The sequence below is a fragment of the Clarias gariepinus genome, chromosome 10 (assembly GCF_024256425.1).
Source record: "Clarias gariepinus isolate MV-2021 ecotype Netherlands chromosome 10, CGAR_prim_01v2, whole genome shotgun sequence".
Taxonomy (NCBI): Eukaryota; Metazoa; Chordata; class Actinopteri; order Siluriformes; family Clariidae; genus Clarias; species Clarias gariepinus.
This window is the reverse complement of record NC_071109.1, coordinates 4,392,113-4,413,608: the sequence shown is the minus strand read 5'-3', so window position 1 is coordinate 4,413,608 and position 21,496 is coordinate 4,392,113. Positions and strand designations below refer to the sequence as shown.

Here is a 21,496-nt window from a genome sequence, read left to right as displayed (position 1 = left end):
ATAATGACAATAAAGCCCAGTCCATATAACTTATAACTCTTATATATTTCTTAATAGGAATTAAAAATCAACGAATGTTAGATAAAAACAGCATATTTTGCTTAATATCTTGAAGCGAACCAAGACAAACAAGGCCTCATTTCATAGGCCCTCTTGTTTAATTATTGTGGTTTAAAAATGTTTAAATTTCTATTTAAAGATATCAGCAGAAATGTAGGGGGGAGCTACGGCCAATTATCTACTGCGCAAGTTCTAGTCTAGAAAAGTCAGAAAAAAAAAACACTGAAGGTGTGTGTTGTCATGATTTCACATCCTTCGCACAAAGTGAGTTGTGGCCAGTTTGTCGAATCTTTAGCAAGAGGAGACATGATGAGCACAGACCTCAGGCTGAACCTGAAGATGCTGATGTGGATTACAATTATGACTTTCAATAAAATCTGTAAGTAAAAATTCTTTATCATGGCTATAATGCATTTGTGTCAGTTATTTTTATGTTATCATTTTGTTGAAAAAACATTTTAAGGAGAATGTTCACATTCATAGATGCAAAAGTAAAATGACGTTCAAACATTTTATTAATTTTTAGTATTTTTTTCTGTTTTTAAATACTGATCTAATACCGATAAAGCAGTTAAAAAGATTTAATTATTTTTATTTAAAGTTGTTTTATTTTCCTAGAAATTTTACTGAAAAACAAACAGTACAATGCACATTTATATGCAACCACACAAATATATCTTCTTATCTGCTAGCTCACCTTTTGTCCCTGACTACTTTTTTTTTTTTCAAAATTTCAAATTCAAGCTATTAAGCAGCTTGCATTTACTTGATATTGTCAGTAATATTTACGGCAAATAATCTTGCAAAAATATTACAAAATTAAAAAAATTAATAATAATTACTTTTTTCATGTTTTTTCATAAAACATTTATATTAGACTCTGCACACACGCATGATGTCAATCAGACGAACCCACTGATCACGGCTGATGTTGGTGATAACGTGATTCTGCACTGCTTTAGACTGAGAGAGGAAACTGGTGGAGCCATCGTTTGGTACAAGCAGAAATTAGGACACGAGCCTCGTGTAATGGTCACAGTTCAACAGGAATCTATTTACGAAGATGAGTTCAAATCACCAAGATTCAGCATCGAGAAAGAAAAAGGAAGCTGGCATTTAAAAATTGCTCATGTGGAGCCATCGGATGAAGCCATGTATTACTGTGGATTTAGAAATTTTTTAACAACTTTTGGAAAAGGAAGCTTTTTATATGTAAAAGGTAATGCTGCTTTCACTAAATAAATGCTTAAATCCAGCAAAATCTGACAGTAGAAATTTAATACAGTATACAGTATATGTTACAATAAAATTTTCTTATGTGGAGAAATGAGCTTAATTATCCAGTATTTGGGTTTTTAGATCTTGTATTAGGATCTAATATTGTGTATTAGCACTTGCCAAGACATCACTTGTTGCAGTTTGTTGCTTAAAGGTTAAAGGTTTTTAAAAATAATTAATCTAAGAATTTTACAATCTTTATATTACACTGAACAGGTAAACCAGATTTAAGGGTCTCCGTGTTCCAGAGCGGCGGGTTGGACTCGGTTCCTGCAGGAGCGTCAGTGACTCTGCAGTGCTTGGTTCTCTCTGAGAGCAGAGCAGCAGAACTCCAAGTGCTCTGGTTCAGAGCTGCTCCACCACAATCCCATCCTCAAATCATTTACACTCATCACAACAGCAGCCATCAGTGTGAGAGCGGCTCTTCTACACACACCTGTGTGTACAACTTCTCCAAGAACATCCTCAGCCTCAGTGATACTGGGACTTACTACTGCGCTGTGGCCGCGTGTGGGAAGATCATTTTTGGAAACGGGACACAAGTACAACTGGGTAAGAACTCAATTACTTGACATGTACATAAAATATAATATTTTTTACATTTTTGCAGGTTTGCTTATCATAATTAATGAAAATACAGTAATTCTGCAAAAAATGCTGTATAATTATTCCATATCCAAAATAAATGTTGTGGTGCACTGTGTGTGTGTGTGTGTGTGTGTGTGTGTCTACAGAAAAATCCTTGGATCCTGTAGTGATCTCTCTCACAGTAGCTTTGGCAGTGTGTATGTGTGTGATCTGTGTTCATGTTGTAAGCTGTAAGGAAAGAAAATGTGAATCTTGCAGTGGTGAGTCTTCAATTCTTACAGTACATATGTGATGGCCTGGAGCATCCATTAAAAACATGCCAAAATTGTATAATTTAAAAGTACAGTATGTTTACAGTCAATATTTATCTATTCCCTACCTATGGTTAAAAAATAATATTTTCCTTTTTGGACATTTCCTCAATTACAGTTTCTAACAATTAAAATTTTATTTTTAAGGAGAAATTTATATATTGACTTTATTTCCATGTTATTTTATTTGCACCAAATAAAATATAAAAGTAATGTGGATTAACAATTTGTTAACTGCATATTTATTCAAAGTCTAAAACGTAATGTTAGATAATATAGATAACACATAGGTAAAATTGGCTTTTTTTTTTTTGGTTATCAAAGATTTTCTAAGCCACTGCAATAATTTTGTATGGTTAGTTATAGCTTTCCCAAGCCCTCCAAAAAATAATAAATAAAAAAATACTTGATCACCCTTGCGTTATTAATATTATTATTATTTACAATTCGATCACTGATTACAACATGAAACTATAATTTTTCTCTTTACAGGTCTATCCCAATATTCTGTGGTAAAGAAAACACCAAATCAGGTACAGTAACATACACATATTATTATTATTATTATTATTATTATTATTATTATTTTTATTATTATTATTATATCCTTAGCTGAATTTGATTATTCTTACTGTACTGTAAAAGATAACTGTTTATCCCCTAAAAACATGTAGTTATATTGTTCTTAAAACATAAAGCTTAGTTACTTATAGTAGTCCTGTTAGAAATGACCTGAGTTTTCAATCCTACAGAAATCTATGTCAAGACTATGATTTGATTTGATTTTTTCCAAATTACATTTCATACAAATCTCATCCTGATCGAATAAGTCTAAATGTAGCCAAGTGCTACCATTGCCATCATTTACGTATCTCTCACTTAAATTTTCAATATATATATTCACAGGTCACTGCTGGTGTAGAGCTGAATTTTGCTGCTTTACACTTCAATAAAAAAACAGGAAAGAAAGATCGAGCTCATGATAATGTATTTTCTGAAGTGATTTACTCTCCTCTTTCTTAATGCATAAATATTATACATTATTTGATGTAAATTTCTCTTATGTTGATTACATTTAGCATGATTGTAAATTGTGATTTTTATGTTGAATTAATATAGTAGAACTTAAAATACTGTAGGTCAGGGTCTTAAATATTACAGGGATGGTATGAGAATAAAAACAATATTATACACACCAGTGTCGCTGTTACATTCATACATTAATAAATGAAAGCACAAAACCTATGTAAACCAAACTACAATTTTTTTTTCTCTGCACACATGTAACACAAGATGTAAGCAAAGTCAATGCTTTCAGCTTTAATTTCAATTTTAATTTTAAGAGTGCTTTTAACAATTGTCATTGTAGCAATGAAGCTTTACACAATCATAAGAATTATGGAAGTTTGTATGAAATGTAAATGTGTATGAATCAAAATGATCAAATTGTCCCTGATGAGCAAGCCGAGGGCGACGGTGACGGTGGCAAGGAAAAATTCCCTGAGATGGCAATAGGAAGAAACCTTGAGAGAACCAGACTCAACAGGGAACCCATCCTCATTTGGGTGATAACAGATAACAGGGATTGATCTGCATCATACTGAGTGTCAGGAGGCTGGAAGTTAACAGGAGATGTGTTCAAGTTGATAGGGAGTCCAGTTTGTTATTGGAGGCTCAGGTAGACTGTAGAAAACTCTGGTCCCTAATTATCGGGTGACTGCAGTCACGAGTCTTCCTAGAACAGCTGTCAGCATCAGCCAAGGCCAGGACCGTCTTTGTGGAAAAGTGGAACTGTCTCCAGTCACTACACGCATCCCAGACAGACCACATGGGGCATCCATGTGACGAGATCTCCAAACAGAAGTGGGACACTGGGACGAATCATACAGGTCCAGAGGGCGGAGGGGATCTGAATCACTGGCAGCTCAGGAGTAACATGTATTGCTCGACAGTTAGAGAAAGAGAGAGAGAGAGAGAAAGAAAAAGAGAGAAGAGAGCAGAAGAGAAGGAGAGATAACAGTTAAGCATGGTCACAGTCAAACTATGTAAAAGGTGATAGTATATTTAGTGCAGAGTGCAAGCAGGGACTCCGGCAGGACTAACTATAAAAGAGAGATCCTGACGAGGCTACATGAGATGTAAAAAGACCAATCATATCACTGTGTGATCACAAATCTGAGTGATCAATAAGAGTGGGGAAGACATAATCTAAACATACCAGTTCATCATAATAGTCTATGTCCATGAGTCCCCTAGATCTGCTCCTTTACCCAAGGCAAATCTATTTACAGAAATTCTTGGCTAAATAAATAGGTTTTTAGGTAATTACATGCTTATGAATTATGTTGGCTAGGGAAGGCATGTAAAGAGAAAAAAAGCAGTGAGCCTAAAACTGAATCCTGTAGAACACCAAACACAACTTGAGAACATGCAAAACAGTCATTTAATAGTCATTTTAATATACAAACTGATAACGATTAGTCAAATAGGATTTGGGCCACGAGAGGACCATTCCCTTTATTTCTACTACATTATTTAATCTGTAAAGAAGAATACTATGATCAATGGTGTCAAAAGCTGCATTAAGGTCGAGAACACAAGCATAGTGACACAGGACTGACCAACTAATTTAACAAGTTGTGTCTGTGCTGTGATGAGGCCTAAATCCTGACAGATACATTTCATGTATGCTATTCCTATGTAGAGATGAACATAGCTGCTGTGCTACTACCATTTCCAAAATCTTAGTGATAAAGAGGAGGCTTAATATTGGGCCGTAATTGGACAGCTGACAGGGGTTGAGGTCAGGTTTCTTAATTAGTGGTTTAATAACTGCTAATTTTAAAGATTTTGGAACATACCCACTGCTGAGAGAAGAGGTAATTATTTTCAACAGGGGTTCTGTTATAGCTGGAACTACAGTATCTGCTTGAGAAAATGTGTTGGTATAGGATTTAATATAAAGGTTGATGATTTTGCCGAAGAGATGAGTGAAATTATTCCTTCAAATGGAGTAAAGTATACTAGGTTCTAATCTGATGTGGTTAGTTTATCAGTTGTATCAATTAAATTGTCTGGTTTCAAAGCCTGACATTTTTGCCTAATATTTATGGGTAAGGCCCTGTGAGTCTGTAAATGATAATTAGCAGGATAGAATGAGCAGACTTAATATTTGTAGCTACACTTGTTATGTTACTATAGAGAACTTCAAATGCATTAAATTTGTGTCCGTGCTTTTGTATGATAGTCGGATTATCAGTTTAAATAACTGCGCTGCCTTCTCCTGTACAAGTTAGCTGAGGCTGGTCCAGGAGGACTAGCTTCATTTAGAGCTACAGTACATACTCGTTTTCTTTAATCCATGTTTCTGTTACACGTAATATATTGAGCTCTACAACTGTGATAGTTTCATTAAAAATAACTACTTTAGAAGAAAGAGATCTAATATTTAACAGTCCTAGCTTGAGATCTGAGGTGCTGGCCATGTATTTAGTGAGCTTTGAATTTTTTGTCTCTATATTAATTCAATTACTAAAACAGACTTTCTGAGTCGTATGAAATTTTTGTTTGGCATGGGGAACAGACACGTCTCAATATAGTGAACCCTGAATAACGACTGCAGCTAGCAGACGGTTGGTTTAACCTGTATGTCTGCTCCCTGGCCTGGGCTCTGGGTAGGGACCGATTAACTAGGCCTCTTCTGAGACAATGCTTTATACTACAACAAATGAGAGTAGCACCTTCCTGAGTGGGACTTGGCTAAGTGGGATTTGTCTGAGTAGGATTACTGACCTTTGTCCTCAAAAGGTACTCCATTTGTCGATAAAGACCACATTATTTTCGGAGCACCACCTAGGCATCCAGCGGTTCAGCAACCATAACCTGCTGTAAGCTATGTCACCACATCGCATTTGGATGGGACCAGAGCATACTACTTCATCTGAAATCGCCTTCACTAATTTAAAAACCTCTGTAAAGTTAATCTTTCTAACCTCTGACTGATGAAGGCATAAATCGTTAGCTCCAGCATGTACAGTACGACTATTTTAGAGAACCTATGCTAGGAGTTACAGTGACACCTATACAAAGGAGTTGATAGTGGACTTCAGCACCAAGCAGGAGAGAACCTACCAGACCCCCATCATCAACGAGAGCCCAGTGGAGAGAGTGGACAGCTTTAAATACCTCGGTGTTCACATCACGCAGGACCTGTCATGGTCCTGTCACATCAACACCGTGGTGAAAAAGGCCCGACAGCGTCTCTACCACTTCAGACGCTTGAGAGACTTCCGACTGAGCGGAATCGCTTCCCAGACCGCAACAAAGAGAACAGTCCATTGTTGGGATGGCTGAGGTCCTTCACGATCTTCCTGGCCTTGGTCCAGCACCGCTTGCTGAAGATCGAGTGCAGGTCAGGGAGCTCAGTGCGGATGATGCGCTTAGCTAATCGCACCACCCTTTTTAGAGCTCGTCTGTCCTGCATGGTGCTGTTGTGATCTTTCCCCTCAGGATGCTCTCTATGGTACAGGAGTAGAAATTCCTGAGCACCTTAGAGGGCAGTCTGAAGTCTCTCAAGCTTCTGAGGTGGTAGAGATGCTGCCAGGCCTTTTCACCACGGTGTTGATGTGACAGGACCATGACAGGTCCTGCGTGATGTGAACACCAAGGTATTGGAAGCCACTCTCTCCACTGGGCTCCTGTTGATGATGGGGGTCTGGTAGTTCCTCTCCTGCTTTGTACTAAAGTCCACTATAAGCATCCTGTCTTGCTGACATTCAGGAGGAGATTGTTCCTCTGGCATCAATTCTCCAGATTTCCAATCTCCTCTAGGTAGGCCGACTCATCATTGTTGGTGATCAGGCCCACCACAACAGTGTCGTCAGCAAACTTGATGATGGCGTTGAAGTTGGTAGTGGCCACACAGTCGTGGGTGTACAAAGAGTACAGCAGGGTGCTCAGAACACAACCCTGGGGGCTCCAGTGCTGAGAGTGAGTGAGGCTGAGACATGTCCGCCCATCCTTACTGCCTGTGGTCTGCCAGTCAGAAAATTGGAGATCCACTGACACATTGATGAGCTGAGTCCCAGGTGCTCCAGCTTGGTGGTAAGTGTGGAGGGAATTATGGTATTTAATGCAGAGCTGTAGTCGATGAAGAGCATTTTAACATAATTTCCTTTCCTAGTGTCCAGGTGAGTGAGCGATGAGTGGAGGAGATGTGAGATTGCATCATCTGTGGAACGGTTCTGGCGGTATGCAAACTGTAGTGGGTCGAGTGTGTCCAGTAGTGAAGAAATGATGAAGTCTCTAAACAGGCGTTCAAAGCACTTCATCACTATTGAGGTGAGTGCTACAGGGCGAAAGTCATTGAGAAAAGCAGGATGAGGTTTCTTTGGGACAGGAACAATGATGGACTCTTTGAGATAAAGAGATGTTGAATATCTCAGTGAACACAGGTGCTAGCTGGTCTGCACAGGCTTTGAGGATACGGCCTGAGGATGGTCCTGCTGCTTTCTGGTGTTCACTCTCCTGAAGGCTCTCCTCATGTCATGTTCGGTGATGATGAACGCGTTTCCGGTGCTGGCAGTGTCTTCCTGTCTGCAGCCATTAGCGCTTCTTTAGCTGAAGCTTAGGAGCGAGCATAGAAGGTGTGCTGTGAGAGATCTCAGAGCGTCGCAGGTGGTTTTATCCACCCACGGCTTCTGGTTGGGAAATGTTCTGATAGTCTTTTTCTCCACAGTATCATCCGCTAGTTTCCCAATGAATCCCACAACTGCTTTAGTAAACATGCTGACGTCATCATTGGAGCTGTTTCTGAACATGTCCCAGTCTGTGTCATCAAGTGCATCCTGAAACGCGGCCACCGATTGGTCCGTCCAGCGCGCGACCTGCCTCTGAACCGGAACTTCCTGTTTCAGTGTTTGTTTGTATTTTGGCATGAGGAAGATGGCGGCGTGGTCGGATTTACCTAACGGAGGGCGAAATTGAGCCTTGTAGCCGTCCTTGACCGTTGTATAGCAGTGGTCCAGTCTCCTTTCGCCCCTGGTGGGGCAGGTGATGTGCTGATAAAAGTTTGGCGCTGCGCGTTTGAGGTTGGCACTGTTAAAGTCCCCCGCCACAATAAGCGCAGCATCCTGGTGTTGTGTCTGGTGCTGTGTGAGTGCCTCATGCAGCTCGCATAAGGCAGTGTCCATGTCCGCTTGTAGTGGAATATAAACGGAACTTATTATGACCGATGTGAACTCTCGAGGTAAATAAAAAGGACAACACATGATGGACAGTAGTTCCAGATTTGGTGTGCAGATTTCGCCTCCCCTTGACTTTCCCAAGTCCCATGTCCTGTCCATGCGGTAAACCAAGAAGAACTCGGCCGGCTGGATGGCGTGGTCCGGCTCCACTGGCTTCAGGCATGCCTTGGTGAAGCAGAGGAGATTGCAGTCACGAATGTTTCTCTAGAACTTCATCCTGGCCCTGAGGTCATCGAGCTTGTTTTTCAGTGACTGGACGTTGGTGAGCAGGATACTAGGCAGAGGTGTGCGTTGTGCACGAGCTCTCAGCCTGTTCCTGACGCCGGCTCGTTTCCCTCGTGGCCGCCGCTTCGCGTCGCGTCCTTTGTTCTCTTTTAGGATCTTACTTGACCAGCTCAAATCCGGAGTTAAAAACGTCGAATTGTGAGTACATTGTCACCTATAGAAACAAGAGTGTCTCTATCATACCTAATGCACTTAATGGTGATGATTTTGCAGATTTTAAAACACTGAAAACTAACTTAAAAAACAAAAACAAAGAAAAGGTGGTCGGAGCAGTCGATCTCACCGGCGCGATCTTCCCTTTTAAAGGCTACACTCGATGCTGCGTGAAAACACTATGGGAATATCTTTTCATGTTGCCAGCTGTAAAGCATGTGTGTATCAAACACGCCAAATTTTGGCTTATATAACCTCGGTCGGGTGACGTCATCTGATTAGACGCAGCTGCAGGTTATAAATAGGAGTGAACAGGAAACCTTTTTTAGATCTTTGTCTTCACCGTATTGTGCTTGTGTGTGTCCGTATTGTGCTTGTGAGTTTAGAGCTAGATGTCCCCCTCCTTGCGAAAATTTCCTTTCGGAGGGCGATATGCATACTTTCTGCTTCGAATGTTTGGGTGAGAAGCACTCTCTGGAAGGGCTTAATGGAGAGAGCAAGCACTGTGATCTTCTTCCCATGAAGGTGCTTCGCGCGTACCTCACGTTCTTTCGGGAACCAAGAGCCGCGCTGCACTCATGGGGATCACAAACAGACTTGGCTGAGGCACGAGAGACGGAGTCCCTCCTTTCTCTCGCCCTCTCCCTCGATCCTGAAGTCTCTCCTTCCACTTCACGAGCGCACTCTGGTGCTTCTCGTGGGTGTGTGGAAGAGATTTGCTCTCCTGCTTCTGTGAAAATGGAAGTACCTACCTCAGAACTCTCCTCTAAAGATGATAGAGAATATGAGGAGGTTCTTGAAGTCATACCGCGTGCAGCCGAATGACTGCATATTGACTGGCCACAGGAGTAATCTCACTCAAAACAATCCAAATTAGATTAGAGGCTATAGCGTGAAGCCTCAGATAGAAAAGACGCTTGCGGGCTATCTCTCTCCTGGAACATCATCCTTATTAAAGAAACCAACACTTTCCTCCAAGCCATGTAGAACTTCTTATACCTTGGTAGGGAAAGCATTCCAAACAGCAGGTCTGGCCGGCGCTTCCTTGCACACCATGGCGGTTTTGCAGACGTATCAGGCTGATCTGCTGAAAGATTTGAGCACAAGCTGCACTGTGAATCAAGAAGCATTCACTGAATTACGCCGGGCTACTGATTTAACCCTGCGTGTGACTAAACAGACAGCCTGTGCTATCGGCCGTTCTATGGCCTTCTTGGTGACCGTGGAAAGACACCTGTGGTTGAATCTGACAGGCATCAAGGACATTGTAATGCATGTAAATGTAAGGACAAGGATCGAACATTCCTCCTTGATGCCCCTGTCTCACCTTCCGGCCCATTCGGCAACGCTGGTAGTTCTGTCGCCACTAGGCTCCGAGAAGCCAGGCTGTACGAACAGCCTTTTGAGAAATTTCTCCAATGCCATGCTCAAAAGTAGAGGCCTTCGGCCACCCAGCCTCGACCAGATCTGATTCTCGCCAGGTGAGAGGCGCAGAAGGAGAGCGTCAGCAGCCAGGCACCCCCCCATAAGGACTGTGGTACGGCTCATCACTCCTCACAGGCCGCCTCTAAAAGATTAGATCGCTGCACTCTTTTCGAAGAATAAGTCCTGAAAGCCTACGTGCTTTGGACTGCGGGGGTGACCCTCCCAGGGAAGGGCACATAACACCCTTTCCTATAAGAGCATGCCCTCCTGGGCACCCCCCATGACCAGGCCTCTGGTGTTCCGGTTGACACCGATCCCCAAAGATATGTTAGTGCCTCGGTCTTATCCTGCTATATTCCAGGATGTATTAAAACTCATACTCCTTTTGGAGAAGCTGGCAGCGTGGTAGCTACTGGCAGGCATATCTCCCTGGGTGTTAAAGACTGTAGAGAAAGGCTACAGGATTCAGTTTGCACATCGCCCTCCGCATTTCAACGGCGTGGTCTACACTTCCGTGATACCAGTAAGGGCGCATCTGCTAAACTCCGAACTCCAGGCGAACAACAGGTTCCTCCTCCAGACAGGGAGTCAGGCTACTACAGTCGTTATTTCTTGGTCCCCAAGAAAGGCGGGGGGCTGCGTCCAGTTTTGGATCTTCGCGGGTTGAACCGCTATCTCAAAAGTACAGATCTAACTAGCAAAATTATTGTTTCACAAATTCAATCCAGAAGATTGGTTTGTGACAATAGACTTAAAGGACACATACTTTTACATAGAAGGTTCGCCACAACACAGGAAGTTCCTGAGGTTCACTTTCGGGGGAAAAGCTTACTAGTATCGGGTCCTTCCAATTGGTCTAGCTCTGTCACCCCGCACAAATACAAAATGTACGGATGCAGTCCTGGCTCCTTTGCGACTCCAGGGCATCCGTATTCTCAATTACATTGACGACTGGCTAAGTCTGGCCCAGTTTCAGCAGCTAGCGCTTCGACATCGCAATGTCGTCCTAGCTCATCTTCATTCGCTGGGTTTGAGACTTAACGCTACCAAAAGCATTCTCTTTCTGGTTCAGAGGACAACATACTTGGGTGTCAGTTGTGGCTAAAAGCCAGGGGATTTCATACAAGGGCCAATCCCCAAAGGCAAATAAGCGTTACGCGCGACGGACGTCATACCCTTTCTATGTGGTTCAGACCCTGGTTTCTGACCTTGGGTCCCACTTTAGGTCCGTCGTGTCGTCGCAAGATGCTAACGACAGACACTTTACAGCAGAGGTGGACCTCTTTGCCTCTCAAGAGACAGCACAAGGTCCCCTCTAATACTTTCTGACTCATCCAGCTCCCCTGGGTCTGGATGCGATGGGTCATAGGTGGCCCAATTTACGCCCTTATGCGTTTCCTTTAATACCTCTGCTCATGGGAGTCCTATCTTACTTATCTTACTATCTTACTGATAGCGCCCCGTTGGCCGGCCAGAGTATGGTTCTCAGATCTAATATCTCTCCTCGATGGCTCACCTTTGAGGATTCCAGTGAGGAGGGATCTTCTGTCTCAGGTGCAGGGGACAATATTTCATCCCCGACCCAAGCTTTGGACCCTTCACGTCTTGCCCCTGAATGGGACCAACTTAGCCAAGCTGGTCTCCCAGCCAGCGTAATTGACATTATTCCAGCCGCTAGAGCTCCATCCACTAGGAAAGCTTATGCCCTCAAATGAAATGTTTTCGAAAGTTGGTGCATGACGAAGCAGGTAGACCCAGTCCACTGCCGAATTGTTTCAGTGCTGGGGTTCCTGCAAGATAAGTTGTCCTCGGGCTTGTGCCCTAGGACACTCAGGACGTACGTGGCTGCTATTTCAGCCTGCCACGTTTCCGATCGAGGGGGTTACTGTGAGAAAACACTCTTTAGTTGCCCATTTTATTCATGGAGCTAAATGGTTAAGGCTAGAGCCACGACCCCTTCATGGGATTTATCTATTATGCTCGAAGGTCTAGAGTCAGCGCCTGACAGGCTTCTGACTCTTAAGATGGTTTTTCTTATGGCCATTACCTTTCTTAGGGGGATTGGAGATCTGCGTGCCTTGTCAGTCTCCCCATCCTGCCTGGACTTTGCCCCTGGGCTAGTCAAGGCCATTTTGAATACTCACCCGAACTATCTTCCGAAAGGCCCATCCTCAACCATGCACCCTGTTGTACTTGAAGCCTTTTGTCCTCTGCCTTTTACAGCTTCGGAGCAGGAGAAACTTCACCTACTGTGTCCAGTACGTGCTCTTCGGATTTAGGTCCACTGCACCAGCCAGTGGCATAAATCAGAGCAGCTCTTTATATGCTATGGAGGCTGCAACTGGGGGGCGGCGGCCACTACACAGACCTTGTCACACGGGGTGAGAGATGCTATTGCTCTCTCGTACGAGGCGTGTGGGCTCGCTTTGCCTCTAGGAATCAGGGCTCATTCAACCAGGGGGATTGCTTCATCTATTGCACTAGCAAGAGGTATTCCCCTGCAACAAGTGTGTGACACGGCGGGATGGTTTTCTCCGCACACGTTTGTTAGATTCTATAGTCTGGATGTTTATGCCACTCCTGGCTCACAAATCCCTGAGTCAGCTTCCCAGACATTGTTCTGAGACCCCTCGGCCTTGTGCGCACACGCTACACAATTCAGGGCCCAGACACTTGCAGTGCGGCGACTTTGGTACTCTCGTTCCCATAGCGTTTTCACGCAGCATCAAGTGTAGCCTTTGAAAAGAGAACGTCTGGGGTTACTTTGCTGTAACCCTGTTCCCTGAAAAGGCGGGAACGAGATGCTGCGTCCCAATGCTGCACTGCCACGTGACCGAAAGTCTGTTCAGACAAATCAATCTGAGGAATGTTTCTGGTTCACTCCTATTTATAACCTGCACGTGCGTCTAATCACCCAACCAAGGTTGTATAAGCCAAAATTTGGCGTGTTTGATACACACATGCTTCACAACCGGCAACATGAAAAGATTTTCCCTTAGCGTTTTCATGCAGCATCTCGTTCCCGCCTTTTCAGGAAACAGAGTTACAGCAAAGTAACCCAAGACGGTTTGTGTTTGTCCACATGCCTCCTGAAGATTGACCTTCACAAGTTTCTGAATATGATTATGTCTGGGGAGTGGGCCATGGACCTAAAATTGTCATGTTTTTTTTTTTTTTCTAAGATCCACTTAGTTATCACTTTTGCCATATGGCAAGGAGCTCCATCATGCTGGAAAAAGAAATTGTTCATCACCAAAATTCATTACAGATTGTACCTGTAAATATAAGGTTAAAGTCTGCTTGTCTAAAGTAAACAGCTATCTGTCTGGGGGTATTTTGGTTTCTGTTTACACTTCTGATTTCTGAAGTTTATGTAGCATGTTGCATTTTGGATGAACTTTTGACTTGTTACCCAGTAAGGTTAAAACTGAATTTGAGCTTCAAGTGTTTAGTGCTTTTGGCATTAGACTGTTTCACTGTTGTTTCTTGTGAGCATGACTCCGGTTTGGATTCTCATTCTTTCTTTCAGCAAAATGTGCAAGTAAAATGTTTTATACTCATAAATAAACTGACATGAATTTCACTGTTGGAAATACAGGTGCATCTAAAAAAACTAGCATATCATCAACATTTTTCAGTAATTCAATTCAAAAAGTGATACTCAGAATTATCACAAACAGAGTAATATATTTCAAGTGTTTATTTCTTTTAATTTTGATGAATATGGTTTATAGCTAAAAAAATCAGTAGGCTATCTCAATTTTTTTTATATTACTTAAGACCAATAAAAAAGAGATTTAATTGAACTAAAAGATTTAACACAGAAATGTGGACTACTGAAAAGTATGAACATGTACAGCTCTCAATACTTAGTCGGGGCTGCCTTTGCATAAATTTGCTGCAGCAATGCGGTGTGGCATGGAGGCGATCAGTCTGTGGTACGCCTAAGCCGTTATGGAAGCCCAGGTTTCTCTGATTGTGGCCTTCAGCTCTACTGCATTGTTTAGTTTGGTGTCCCACAACTTCCTCTTCATTAATAACCCATAGATTCTCTATGAGGTTTAGGTCATGAAAGTTTGCTGGCCAATTAAGCACAGGGATACCATGGCCCTTAAACCAGGTGTTCTTTTGACAGTGTGGGCAGGTGCCAAGTCCTGCTGGAAAATGAAATCAACATCTTCATAAAGCTGGTCAGCAGAGGGAAACTTGAAGTGCTTTTAAACTTTCTGGTAGATGGCTGAGCTGACCTTCGACCTGATAAAACAAAGTGGACCAACACCAATAGATGACATGGCTCCCAAAACAACTTGGATTCTGTGCCTCTTCTTTCTTTCTTTTGACCCTGACCTGGATATGGTCTGTGCGTGTTGGCTCTTGAAACACTGATTCCAGCTGCAGTCCATTCTTTGTGAATCTTCCCCAAATTCTTAAATGAGCTACTGAACCAGATTGAAAAACTATTTAAAGGCTCAGGAAACTTTTGTGTTTTGAGTTAATTAGCTGTTTAGAGTGTGACACGATGACTCTCCAATATTGAACTTTTTCACAATATTTTAATTTTCTTAGATACAGAATTTTGGATTTTCATCAGCTGTAAGCCATAATCAAAATTAAAAGAAATTAGCACTTAAATTTATATTAGTCTGTGTGTACTGAATTTATATAATATGTGAGTTTCACTTTTTGAATTTACTTACTGAAATAAATCAACTTTTTATTTCTGTTTGTTTGATTTTGGAGCTTTCCAATATATTGTAGATTATTGGGATTGTACCTGTACAGTATGTGTAAGGCTAAACTCTGCATCTCTAAAGTAAACAGCTATCTGTTTGGAGGTATTTTTGGTTCCTGTTTACACCCCTCACTTCTGGTGGCTGAAGGTTATGTAGCATGTTGTGGAAATTTCAGATTAACCTCTGTCGTGACACCCAGTGAGGTTCAAAGTGGGATTGAGCTTCAAGTGTTTAGTGCTTTTGGCATTAGAATGTTTCACTTTTTACTGTAGTTCCTTGTGAGCATGACTCCAGTCTGGATCCTGATTTTTTCTCTCAGCAAAATGTGTAAGTAAAAACGTTCATACTTAGGTTTAAACTGACATGATTTTGACTGTTGGAAGTAGTTCAGATCTTTTTTAATTGAATTTTTTTTCTTTTCTTTTTTTCGAAATTGATTTAATGAGTTCATTCAATAAATACTTGATTAAACATCTAAATGATTTTTTTTGGTTGTCTCAACAGTTTTAAACTTATTCCTCATTTTCATTTTGTTTTGCCAAAAAAAAACATTATTTTTTACATATTTTTACTTCTCATTTGATTAACTTAGATTTAAGTATTCATCATTATTATTTTCCAACCATCTGTCTGTCATCTACCCACATTTTTTTTTTTTTTCTAGATTCAGTCCAATCTGTGGATTTTGATAAAGCAGTCTCGCTTGTCTCTGCTGATTTCGGTCACACTGTGGCTCTTCAGTGCACACTTACAGAAAAGTCCAATAATGATCTTATACTTTGGTACAAGCAGAAACTTGGAGGGATTCCTCAGGCGATTGGAATGACTGGACTGTTGATCACTGAAATAATTTTACCACCTTTCAATAAATCTAACTTTCAATTGCACATAACAGAAGGAAACATTCCTCTAAGTATTCTCCATGTTACAAAAGACGATGAAGCGATGTACTTCTGTGGAAAATCTCAAATGAATATGATTGAGTTTTCTAGTGGAACATTTTTATCTGTGAGAGGTATTTTTTTTAAACTGATAAATTTTATTTCTAAGAAAGTTACTTTGTACAATTTAGTTGTAATACACTATGCTACTTTAGAAAGATTTACAGAGTATTCATTTAATATTACTTGATAAAGCAATGTTTTTGGATGACTTTTTTGTAGTTAAGTAGTCCTTGTATATTTTAAATCTGTATTGTGTTTCTAACTATTCTATTAAAATGAACATTTTAGACAAACATCCTTTGGACATCTTCGTGTTCCAGAGCAGTGTGTTGGACTCGGTTCCTGCAGGAGCGTCAGTGACTCTGCAGTGCTCGGTTCTCTCTGAGAGCAGAGCAGCAGAACTCCAAGTGCTCTGGTTCAGAGCTGCTCCACCACAATCCCATCCTCAAATCATTTACACTCATCACAACAGCAGCCATCAGTGTGAGAGCGGCTCTTCTACACACACCTGTGTGTACAACTTCTCCAAGAACATCCTCAGCCTCAATGATACTGGGACTTACTACTGCGCTGTGGCCGCGTGTGGAAAGATCATTTTTGGGAACGGGACACGAGTAGAGTTGGGTAAGTTTTTTTTTCTTTTTCTTTTTTAATCTGCTGTAGAGAATCCAATGGATCTGCTCACATATATATTGTTTTTATCCTCAAGTTCATATTAAAATAATAAAATTTTACAATTTCACAATTATTAAACGTATTTTAGACCATTTTTGACACCAGTTAACATGAGGAGGATTCACTGAGGAGGGAACCCCTTACTCATTTGAGTGATACCAGGTAGCATTAACATAAATAAACCTTTTCCTATTACTGTGAGTATTACAATAGGATCACAGGAAATGTGTTTTTGTTAACATTATTTTAGTTAACATTTTGTTTCAAAATGCATTTAAGTCCTAATAATAGCAAAGAAATCACAGTTTTTTATTAGAACCATCCTCAGTAGTTATATGTGTCTGTACCTTATTTATAAAATTATTTGTTTAGGAAAATGTTGCTACAATTTTCCCTTATTTACAGTACCACTTTTAAGTTGTAAGATGATTTTTTTTTTCATGTTTTGTTACAATGAAAACCTGCAGTCACAGCAGTCCTATGCTGATACAATAATTCTCAATAAAGTCACTATTTAATATAAGTAAACTGCAAACACATATATAATTATCAGCACTATGAATATGAAAATTAAACTCATAGCTTTAAACCACAGACAGAAAAGTTTGCTTGGGACCAGGGATGTACCAGTGGTATGGAAGAGCTTGAAATATTCTGTATATTTATGTCAGCTTCTGCTGTATTCACATATTAAAATACAGAACTAAGACACAGATTCTTTTTTTTATTTTATATTAATAACAATATTAAATTTATTTATTTTTATTTATACCATATGACAATTAACACATCTGTGCCCCGCCCCGCTTTTCTTTTTTTCTAAACAACAGCAAGCTCTGAAAATCCTTTAATGATGATTCTGGCAACAGCGTTGGGAGTCTGTGCGATTCTGCTCACTGCTGAAACCATTATAATTTGTGGAGGGACAAATTCAAAATGCCACAGTGGTAAGTAGCATGTTTATGTTTAATAACACTGTGGAAAATGTTTTGGGGTGTGTTCATATTTGCATTTTGTTTTTCTTGATTTGGACCAAAGCATAAAATGATACACTTGCTTTGATTATATAGTAAAAAAATAAATAAATAAAAAAAAAAAATAATAATAATAATAATAATAATAAGTGCTGGTTTGCTTAGTGTTCCCATTTTTAACATCAGACCAAGAGACAACACAGAAAGCATGGGGATAATGACTTTTTATTATTACTTGTGTGTGTGTGTGTGTGTGTGTGTGTGTGTGTGTGTGTGTGTGTGTGTGTGTGTGTATAATCAGTGTATGTGTTTTTCTCCTCTTTTTGTTATTAGAAAGACAAATTATTGTGAGACGAAAGGCACCTGATCAGGTACATCATTATGTACACTCATATATGCACTGAACATTCCAGTACCTTATGCGCCAATATCACTTTTTTATGAATTGTGAAATCTATAAAATTCATCCCCACAGGGCCATGATGTAGAGATGACATCTTTGAATTACGCTGCTCTACATTTAAATAAGGGAAAGTCCAAAAGCAAGAGGAAGAAAACCAAACCACCTCAAGACATTGTGTACTCTGAAGTGAGACATCTTGCTGCTATTGAATAACTCGGTCCTCTAATTCTTGCTCATTTTTAGCCACGAAATAACAAAACCTAGCAGCTGTAGGAAGGTTTATGAGAAATATATCTCCACTTCTTCTGGTATTTCCTCTCTACCTGACTGGGCAACAGTGGTGTCTTGTGGTGATTTTGTGTGAAGAAACTGAGTATGATCTGACATATAGTGGGATCATCATAGAGCATGTGTAAAAATAAATAAATAAATAAGTAAAAAGTGAACACAAACATACATTTCCCAAACCAGGGACACCTGTTTACACAGTACACATGAAGTGAAACCTATTTACACATTTACTTCGCAAACTAAAAATTCAAATTTTATTAAATACACAGTATGACAAGAAGTGAAATGCTTATTACTGCCCATAACCTAAAATAAATAAATTACTAAGAAAAACAGAATTACACTACAAAATTATAAATTTACACTCGAAAATAGAATTAAACAAAATATAAAACTTGCAAAAACACTGGAAATTGAGTTATAAAAAAATTGATTTTAAGTAGAAATGTGTAAAAGTTAAGTATAAAAGTGTAAACTGTGAAAGTATGAAGATATAAAAATGTAAAATGATGACATATTACAGAAATCATATAAATTGTACTTTTCATATACATTTAAAAGCAGAATCATAGGCTAAATTTCTTTCTATGTTGTATGTTTTGTCTTAAATACTGTAGAAACATCATCTTTTGATTATTTTGACCATTAAAAATATTGAATTATATATATATATATATATATATATTGGGCCTGCAATAAATCTAAAAAGAAAATAAAAATTCAAGAGATAGCAAGTTTAAGAGCCACAGATCTCTAAATATGTTTTCAAAAGTAATTATGATGTTTAATTATGTCATCCCGCCGCTCCAAGGTTCCTGGTGTAATCCTGAGCTTGGATTCCTTGAGTTTCACATATTCTCCCCATGCCTTAAGTTCTCCAATTTCTTCCCAGCTCCAAAACAAAAAAACAAACAAACAAAAAAAAACAATGTGCCAGTTATACTTCGTAGCATTTGATCTCGAAGGTCAAGGAAATACAGGGTCCCCTAGTTTTATTCAGACTGTTCTTTTCAATTAATAATAAAAAAATAAAAATAAACTCCTCTCTGCTATTGCTGAATGCCATCTTTTCACAGTTTTTCAAAGTTTACAATAAGTGGAAATGATGGCCAAAAAAAAAAAAAAAAAAAAAACAGTCAACTTGTGATGAAACAAATGAAACATTTGTAATGATCACTTTTTTAATTTTTTTATATAAGGAGTTTCATAAATTAAGTATAAAATGCTTAAATTAAAGATTTAAAACTGTGTAAGAGTATTTTTGTAAATGCAAATGTCACAGCAATTTATGCAGATGATTCTGCAGATAGTTCTGATGTGCAGTTTTCTGTAAAATCTCACCGAGTGCTCTAAAAGTTCATCTGTCTACATTTTATTGGCTATTAAAGTGACTACAGATGATGTACAACAAGTACAAGTATGTGTTCTGAGTCATTAATTAGTGATGATTAAAGACATAGTTGTCTTGTCTCATTTGGCTTCCTAAATGTTTAAGTATGTATACCTGTAACAAGGTATTTTAATATATATTTAAGCAGAATTAAGCAGTATTGTGGAAGCAGAATATTTAAATAAACTGAGTTCACTATAAAGAGAGATCTTCATCTTACGTGCTGATGATGTCCTAAAACCAGTGAGCAAGCAAGACAACACAACGACCAGTTACTGTAGCAAAAACCAGCAGTGTATTGTACAAAAACAAAACAAAGAAAGAAAACAATATTTACAAAATAAATACAACTAAAGATGGGTGTGAGTGGATACAGTATGATTGTCCAAAGTGCTGGTTATTGCAACAGTGTGTGTGTAAGGAGAGATAAATCGGGCTCACTGGAATGATGGAAATAAACCGGGAGCTCGATATCAGAGTATGAGTAATCCTGTGAAGCAGTATGGTGGCAATATTCCAGAAATGGGGAAAATTCTCAACTGTCCAATCTCCACAATACTCTTTGCTACTCCGGAGGACAGTGATCACAAAGACAGCGCGCTGCATTTCCTAACTTTCTCCCTCCTCAAGCTTTTTCCTAGCTTTATATCTGGGTCAGGTAACCGCATGCGTCACCATCTTCCCTTGCGGGCCGGCCGCACACACTCTCGCAAGAGCTCGAGCGGGACCCAATACACAAAATGTTTACAGGCAAAAACCCTTTTGGGCACAATTAATAAGGCACCGCAGCTTATTTAACATTAAGCCGGCTAACTTTCACCTATATAAAAGTGCCCTTTATCACTAGAATTACTGACTTTTTTTTTTCTGGTGCAAGGCCCGAGGTGTTATTCACCCCTGCTGAGATTTTCACAGGTCTTCAGCTTGATTCTCCTCAATCTTTTGTTGTGCAAACCACCCATAACCTGTGAGGCCTGGCACATTTGCCTTTGTTTACTCAGAGTAGCGTCTCGGGTTGCTTTGCTGTAACCCTTTTTCCTGAAAAAGTGGGAACGAGATGCTGCACGACAGCGCTATGGGAAATGATTCCTCGTGACCGGTTGTGAAGCACGTCTGTGTCAAACATGCCAAATATTTTACATGTAGCACTATGGGAACAAGAATACCCACTCCGCCGCACTGCAAGTGTCTGGACCCCCAGGGTTGTGTAGTGTGCGCACAGTACCCCCAAGGAGTCCTAGACAATCCTGGGATGCTGACTCGAGGACCCGCGAGCCTGGCATTCACCTATGAAGCCTGACCGATGTCTTGCGAAAAAGGCAGCCTGCCGCATGCCATGCTTGGAAGCCCCTCTTGCCGGAGCAATAGATGAGGCAAGCTTCCTGGTCGAATGGCCCTAATCACTAAAGGCGAAGTATGCCACGCGCCTCATAGGCTAGAGCACTAGCATCTTTAACCCGACTCGTCTAATGGCGGCCGCAGCCCCACGACATATGAAACCCTGCTCTAATTTACGCCTCTGGCTTAATGCAGAGGTGCGCTGTAAATTGAAGAGCATGAGCTAGACACAGCGAATGAAGACTCACTGCTCCGGAGCTAACGGCGGAGGACAGAAGGCTTCGACTGTGGGAGATAGTTGGGTAAAAATGCAGAACAACTTAATTATTTTTTTTTTTTGCAGATACTTCGAGCACTGGAACTGTTTGGCAGTGGACTGGATCTACATGTTCTATGTCCTGGA

At 40.3% G+C, this 21,496-nt stretch overlaps 1 protein-coding gene across 2 annotated transcripts in view; it reads left to right on the top strand.

Annotated features, from left to right (window-relative positions):
- The window catches only part of LOC128531338 (uncharacterized), a 123,081-nt gene extending 104,079 nt beyond the window's left edge, over positions 1 to 19,002 (top strand). Inside the window, exons 1-6 of one of the 2 annotated variants that reach the window (XM_053505146.1) lie at positions 15,273 to 15,405; positions 15,743 to 16,093; positions 16,311 to 16,646; positions 17,528 to 17,644; positions 18,005 to 18,042; positions 18,147 to 19,002. In XM_053505146.1, the coding sequence (XP_053361121.1) occupies positions 15,363 to 15,405; positions 15,743 to 16,093; positions 16,311 to 16,646; positions 17,528 to 17,644; positions 18,005 to 18,042; positions 18,147 to 18,287 (1,026 nt within the window). In that variant the 5' untranslated portion in view covers positions 15,273 to 15,362 and the 3' untranslated portion in view covers positions 18,288 to 19,002. Of the gene's footprint in view, positions 1 to 15,272; positions 15,406 to 15,742; positions 16,094 to 16,310; positions 16,647 to 17,527; positions 17,645 to 18,004; positions 18,043 to 18,146 lie in introns of those variants that run through there. The other variant, XM_053505147.1, reaches the window with a different exon arrangement.
- Positions 19,003 to 21,496: the final 2,494 nt, after the last annotated feature.